The sequence below is a fragment of the Pangasianodon hypophthalmus genome, chromosome 9 (assembly GCF_027358585.1).
Source record: "Pangasianodon hypophthalmus isolate fPanHyp1 chromosome 9, fPanHyp1.pri, whole genome shotgun sequence".
NCBI classification, from domain to species: Eukaryota; Metazoa; Chordata; class Actinopteri; order Siluriformes; family Pangasiidae; genus Pangasianodon; species Pangasianodon hypophthalmus.
In genome coordinates, this window is record NC_069718.1 from 18,671,866 (window position 1) to 18,679,803 (window position 7,938).

The following is a 7,938-nucleotide window of genomic DNA, read 5'->3' on the forward strand; positions in this document are numbered from 1 at the left end:
AATTCTTCCAAAAATTTGTTTGCATAAACAAGTTCCTGATCCTGGGGAAATGATGGATTGAAACATGATGAGCTCCGTAGCAGAGTCTGAGGTGTCAGTTTAACCGGAAATAGAGCTCCAAAGTCGGCTAAAATTCCTGAATTCCACGATCTCTTGCTCAGGCACTGTAGATTGCAGAGGTGCACAGTGTCGTTTGAAAGCTACTGAAAAGCTCTTTTTAATGATTATGATGATTCTGGGTAATGGCACAGGCTGTCCATGAAAGAATGCAATCATTTGACCAGCATGCTCTCTATATAGTTTAACTTTATGGGTTGCGCAGATTAGGAATGCAGGTGTTCAAACAGAGCAATTGCGTTAGATGCATAATTAATAGAATACTGATATCACACATTTCCACATCGTCACATTTTTTGCATTGCGATGCAGAGAGACTCCTTTCATAAAGGTTAAACAAATGTCTCCTAACAAAAAAATTCACCACATCAATGATTATAGGTTTTACTTTGTTGAACAGCAACATCTTTTTAAATCTTTTTAAATATGTGGAGTGTCCAAAGTACAAGTGCCTGTGTATGAGTTGCTGCTATAGAAAAATCAAGATATTAGAACAAGCACATTCATGTTACATCCAGAACGTCTGTTTGAGCCATGCTATTATACAAAAAAGTAATGCACACCCTCTGACCAGTCTGATTCAGATCAGTGAAGTGATTCTTATTAACCCCAAATGAAGATCAACAGTTTCTGTAGGCTTTTCTTGAGGATCATTTTGGTTTCATCCGACTGCTGAAGCCACAGTCCACTAAAAGCTTACAAAACTTGTACAGCATCTCATTCTCAATATGTATTGATCAGGAGAGGGTTATATAAGAATTTCCAAAATATTAGATGCAACCATGGAACACTGTATAGACCATCATCAACAAGTGGAGAAAATGAGGCACCACAGTGATATTACCCAGAACAGGACGTGTGTGCATGCTGTGGGGCCGCTTCTCTTGAGCTGGGACTGAGGCTTTAGTCAAGACAGAGGGATTTATGGATAGCTAAAAAATACCAATCTATTTTGGCACAAAACCTGCAGGCTTCTGTTAAAAAGTTTACCTTTCAGCATGATAATGACTAAAACGACTTTATTTGTCACATATACTTTACAGTGAAATTCTTTCTTAGCATATCCCAGCTTATTAGGAAGTTAGGGTCAGGACGCAGGGTCAACCATGATACAGTGCCCCTGCAGGTTGAGGGACTTGTTCAAGGGTCCAACAGTGGTAGTTTGGGGATTAAACCCCTGACCTTCCGATCAGTAACCCAGAGCTTTTAAACATTGTGCCCATTTTTTTTACACAGACTGGTGCAAAAAAACAAAAACCATTGAGTGAGGGACAGTTCTGTGGGTGGAAACGCCTTGTTGATAAGAGAGATCAGAGGAAAATGGCCAGTTAGGTTCCAGGTGACAAGAAGCCCATCCACCTCAAGGTTCAATGTTTTGTGCATGCTGAGATGCTTTTCTGTGCAGCACATTGTAAAGAGTGCTTATTTGAGTCACTATAGACTTTGTGTCAGCTCAAACCAGTCTGGTCGTTCTCCTCTGATCTCTCTCATCAACACAGTGTTTCAGCCTGCAGACCCTCCGCTGACAGGATGGTTTTTGTTTTTCCCACCATTCTATGTAAACTCTAGAGACTGTTCTGTGTGAAAATCCCAGGAGATCAGCAGTTTATGAAATACTCAAACCAGCTCCTCTGGGACCAACATCCACACCATGATCAAAGTCACAGAGATCACACTTTTTTCGCATTCCGATATTTGATATGAACATTAACTGACCTGTATGTGCTAGATTTTATGCATTGTGCTGTGATTAGATAATTATGCAGGTGTTCAGGTGTTCTTAATAAAGTGGAAAGTGAGTGTATATTGTTCTACATTTTAGATGGTAAGCACCTCATAGTTTACATTTAATATTTTTTATGAGATCTCACTTATAAATACAGTTTTGCCCTCAGTATGACTTAAGCTTTATTATAAGCATGAATTGAAATATAAGTGAGCTGCACTATACTGTTTTATGAAATAAGAGAGAACTGCACTACAATGTTCTATAAGATAAGAGATAACTCTACACAGTAGGCCAAGGCTATATAGTAAGGCCATCAGTATTAAAGTGAGCTTTGTTTACTCTCCATCTTATTAATTATTAACTTCATTGGTGTCCCTAAGAAAAAATGCAGAAAATGTTCCTGTCACAGTTCTGCCGTTTTTTTTTTTTTGTGGAAACACATCACATAATTTATTATTAACAATAGAATAAAAAAATAATGGCCATTAAAAACCACAACTTTAAGCAAATATAGTGCAGAAATTACTTAATAAAAAGAAATTTGATTTTGCTGTTTAACTTCTCTGTGTATTTCTTCCTCTGATATTAATACTGAAACAGTAATGTGTCATTAACACTGAAACAGCTCTGAAACAATCTAATTTGACTGAAACAGTCTTGATTTAGAAGAAGCATTTATTAAAACCATTCCCATGTTATTTTAAACAGTTTGTGATTTTTCACAAAGAAATTCACTTCGTGATTTTTTAAAAATAAAAGTAAAAGAATTATACTTTTTCAGTGTAGCATAATTTTACAGTAAGGCATACAGGTAGCAAGAAGACTTCAAATCACACTTGAATAACTAGTGGAGTCTTGGGCACTGAAATGGATGTGTAGGCAGAACACACTTGACCTACATAACACTGACAGGTAAACCTGTTTACAAAAACATTAAGATCACTTTGGGAAGGCACACCAACAGCCACATATTTCCCATCACGCTGCTGAATACTGAAGTTATTTGGGTTCAGGTACAGGTAGTCGGCTGAGTCGGGGTTCTGGCGGACGCAGCGACCGTGGCCTTGGCACAGTGTCTGACTGCAGAGTTTTGCAGCTGCAGTTACGTTGGCCACATAAGGGTTAAGTGTAGAGGGCAGATAAGCAGCCAGTGCTTCACATGAGGACTGAAAGGGAGAGGGGAGGGAGAATAAATCAAATATAGCAACTGTGTTTAGTATAATTTGCTTTTGTTTAAACATGTGACATGTCATTACATAGACCAAAGGGGTAAAATATAGGTGACCCATTACACGAAAATAAGGGGACTGAAAATCTAAAAAGAGGAATACATATTACGTTAAAAAATTCCATGTCAGTTAACTAGGGAAAACAGAGTTTATGGTTTTCATTATAAATAAAAACAAACAAACAAACAAACCAATAAATCATCCTTAAAACATAATTTATCATTAAAATCAGAATAACATAATGGTCTTCAAAATGCTTTTTGTGACAAATATATCTCTGAAATATATTAAATGATATTTCATACTCTATTACCATAAAGAGTAAGCTCAAAACCTAACATTTTACTTTAGCATTGAATCAATTTATTGATTCACTAATATTTTCTTTTAATAATTATGTAATAATAATGATTTATACTCTTTTGTTATTTAAGTTTTGTCTTTTCTTACTTTTAAGTATGTGCTTTACACTAAATGCTGTTTATTAATAGTAATAAACCTTGTTACTGTGCAATAGTTCTCTCTGGGTCATGATTTTTAGGTGGTAAAAGTAGATAATTAGATCCCAAAAGAAATATCAAAATCAGATCTGAAGAAAGCACCTGCAGAACTAGTATGTTTGTCATGTTTTTGTTTTTGAACATATTGTAAATCAATTTGAGCGTGACTTTAAAAGGATGACAGGTTTTCCATAACAGTAATAGATTAATGTAAATATAATGCATATTTTAAAAATTATTTCAGTTGAAATTTGCTATGAAGATCAGATGTTGGACAAACATAAACTAGATTAGATATATTACATTTTAAACATATTTGACATTTGCATACCTTGCTGTTGTAGTCAGCACTTGCACCCCAGAGCACTACGCCTGAAGCACCTAAAGCTGCACTCTCTCCAATAGTAGGGACTAGATCTGCCTGAGAAGAAGCAGACATATATAGAGATCTATAGTAGACCAGGTTCTAATGTCTTCAGCAGAGATTTTCCATATTTCCCATATTTACACTGAAGTTAACAAAACCTAGAAAGTGAATAATCTATCTGGTTGTATATACGTGTACTAGTACTGTGTACTCTGCTATAATGAACGTTGGCTTATTTATCCCTGAGATCTCACCTCACTCAGAAATATTTTGTTCTGATCACTGAAGACTGGACGTAAGTAGACATAAATGGGTGCAGTGTAGAGAGACTTTGGAAGAGCAGATACCCTCACAGCTTCCTTCACACGACCCCGGACAAACAGAGCTGCGTCAGGTTGTTCCCTCAGGCTGACCGGCAAATATGCTGAGGGAAATAACGCTGTACTGGACTCCCACAACCAAAGGAGCTCATTGTTGCGTCTTTTCTCAATCTCTGGGCATTCACCTGTGTAGCCTGGATTCCCCCATCCATAGTTGTAGCAATCTGGAAACAGGTAGAAGCCCCAGAGGTAGTTTGGACGCAGTTTGATCCCCAGCTGCATGGTCTTCTCCATGTAAGCCCTGGCTGCGTTCTCAAATTGCTGCCTAGCAACAGAAACAGCCTCACTGGGGGATAGAAGTGGATTATTTTCCTTTGCATACTGAATGGAAAGCTTCTGATAGATGTCTTTGGAGGCCCAATTCCTCGCCCACAGTGGACGCCATTCCTCCCAGTCAATCACAGCCAAGCCTGGGGTGAACTCGGGAATATACTGGCTGATATCATTATGGGCTTTCACAAGGCTGGCTGTAAGGTTTCCTTTCTGTGGAATGCCACCATTAAACTGCCTCCCTGTGCTAGGCTCGGTGTATGGGTACAGTCCAAGCCGATTGGAGTAGAACAGAAAAAGAAACTGATTAGGTTCACTGGCTGGTGTGGTCACTGCTTGAAAGACAGAAAAGTCCAAAGGAATCTTGAGGTCTCGGCACACATACGTAGGTGCGTTCCATATGACTGCAAAAGGTGTGTCCTTAAAGATTGGAGCAGCTGTGAGGGGAAGAGACAAGGCAGTGCCGAGGTAGAAGTTTACAGAAAAGGTTAAAATGAGCAGGTAAATACGATGTCCTCTCTCACCGGCATGACACATTGTCGCACCCTAAAACCAATGAACAGGAACATATAATACATAGGCATTAAAACATCCAAATTTAAAATTAGTGTCATTTTAAATAATAATCATGCAAACGTACCACCGTTCTCAGCTGAATAAAGCAGCGCACTTCAGTGCAAGACTTGCAGCATTATTATATACTTCCCCGCATCTTATCAAAGGTTGTTATATTTGTTTTTATGATAATACATTGTTGCCATTGTGTAATTCCTCATGTGGTTAAAAATGTATGTGATTATGAACGTGTTTGATTTACACACTTTTGTGATATTTAACATTTAGTAATGAACACAATTAACATTCATCTTTAGTAACGGTTTTATCTTGGTCAGTGCCGTGGTGGATCCAGAGCCTATCCCAGTAACACTGGCTGAGAGACAGCAATACACCCTGGATGGGACACCAGTGCATTGCAGGGCACCATGTACACACACATTCACACACTCATTCCCACCACCTATGCTGAAAAAAAGGAATATGTGTTTGGTCAGAATAAGAGAACGTGTTATGTAGAGTTTACATAAAATATTACAGTTTTTAATTAAAATATGATTTCAGGTTTATACTAAATTTAATTTAAACATGTATCTAATCTACTAATTTGAATTATGTAGAGTGAGTGTGATCAGGTAGTATTAAAGTGATCCAATTACCTTATAAAATCTTGCAAGGATGTTGCCGCTGACAGGAAGAAATGACTATAGTATTAAATTAATGTGATTAAGTCATGCGTGGCATGATAGTGCAGTGGGTAACATTACCCACCTCACAACACCAGGGTGAAATGCATGATCAAATCATGTCGGCTGAATGAAAAGAAATTGTGTTAATTCAATTCATTCAATTGGTACAAATATGTATTCAGTGAACTTTTTCATTATACCACCATCTTTTTGGGGGGTGGGAGGAAACCAGAAAACCCAGAAGGAAACTCACATGGACTCGAGGAGAACATGCAAAATTCCACACAGACAGCAACCTGAGCTCAGGATTAAATCAGAGATCCTGGAGCTATGATGCAGCAATGCTACCCACTGCACCACCATGCTCCCCACAGCTAACTTACTTGTTCCATAGTTTCCATTGGGCTTAACCTCTTATCATCAAGTTGACCTTCATTCTCCATTACAACAACGTGAAACACATGCAAACTTGATGAATAGCTTTACTCTCTACAACACATTACCCAGACTGTAATCTGTGTTCTGTTTAATGATTAAAAGCATTAAAGTTGCACATTCAGATGGTTCTATAGGCCTTGATTTTATATTAATTTGATAGAAATCTCTACCAGTTTGACTTTCAATTTCTAGATATGTATGATGACTGCTTTTACACTGCAATTTGTTTCTGTTTTCTATTATTTGTTCATGTTGAATTACATGCTTTGCTTATCATATCACAGACTTCATATAATTAAGAGCATATAATTAAGCACATTAGTTATATATCAGCACAAAATACAATATATTTTATTCTAATTAATAACAATCCTTTCTCTAGCCATATATACCCCTCCACACAAAGATTATCCTTGCATCAATGTTTATTTGTGTCAATGTTTTATTTGCTAAAGTAAGCTGAGTTACGTTACACCACTGTACACAGCAGAAATATCATATCAGAAATGCTGTCAAATATTATTTGATGATAATTAACATTCAGACTATGTATCTGAATCTGATCTAATCTGAATAAAGCCGCCCACTTCAGTGCAAGACTTATATTATAAGGATAAATTCCGTGCAGCATTATATATACTTCCCAACATTTTATCAAAGGTTGTTATATTTGTTTTTATGATAATACTTTGTTGCCATTGTGTAATTGCTCTAATGTATGTGGATAAAAAATGTGTGTGTGATCATGAATGTGTTTGATTACATAATGTCCTATAAAGTGTAGAATACGTAATGGGGATATATGTGGTCCATATACACGAACCTGTACACCTGCATATTCATGCATTTATTCAATCAGTCAATCATGTAGGAGCAGTGCAATGCACAAAATCATGCAGATACAGGTCGAGAGCTTCAGGTAATGTTCATATCAAATATCAGAAAGGGAAATAAAAATGTCTTTACCCATTGCATGTTTGTTGGTGCTGGTTTGAGTATTTCAGAAACTGCTGAACCGCTGGGATTTTCACGTGCAACAGTCTCTAGAGTTTATATAGAGAGGTGCGAAAAACAAAAAAACATCAACTGAGTAACAATTCAGCAGGCAGAAATGTCTTGTTGATGAGAGAGGTCAGAGGAGAATTGCCAGAATTATAAGTCGGCAGGTAGTATACAGCAACTCAAAAAACAACCTTACAACTATGGTGATCAGAAAAGCATCTCAGAAAGCACAGCATGCCAAACCTTGAGGCTAATAGGCTATAACAGCTAAGACATCAGGTTCTGCCCAAAACAGGAATCTGAGGCTGCAGTTGGCAAAGTCCACTATTGCTTTGCAAAAAACTCCTCTATCCAACTTCACAAGAAAAGGGATGAATTTTTATTTTATAGTTTCCCAAAACAGCATTTTAATGATTTGGATTAACGTAATCCAAAATTCAGGAGGGGATTTAAGTGACACAAACAGGTTTATAGTCACTTCTTGTCAGTTCATGGTATGCTTCTATCAGTATAAGGAAGGCAATGAAGAGTCCTTAAGGTCTTAAGCATCCCAGTGTCTTCTAAGTAAGAGTCATATTGAATAATTGATTGATTAATTAATTACCTCATACACTGTCGGCAACTGTTTTATCCTGGTCAGGGTCTGCAGAAAGGCTTAGTTA

General features: G+C 37.3%; 1 protein-coding gene across 1 annotated transcript; it reads right to left on the bottom strand.

Moving 5' to 3' along the window:
* Positions 1-2,642: 2,642 nt before the first annotated feature.
* LOC117597889 (hyaluronidase-5-like) lies at positions 2,643-5,131 on the bottom strand. Its single transcript, XM_034307083.2, has 3 exons — positions 4,197-5,131; positions 3,907-3,996; positions 2,643-3,012 (listed from the first exon to the last, which is right to left on the bottom strand). The coding sequence occupies exons 1-3, from the start codon at positions 5,127-5,129 to the stop codon at positions 2,677-2,679; spliced, it is 1,359 nt and encodes a 452-aa protein (XP_034162974.2). The 5' UTR covers positions 5,130-5,131; the 3' UTR covers positions 2,643-2,676.
* Between the last annotated feature and the right edge of the window lie 2,807 nt (positions 5,132-7,938).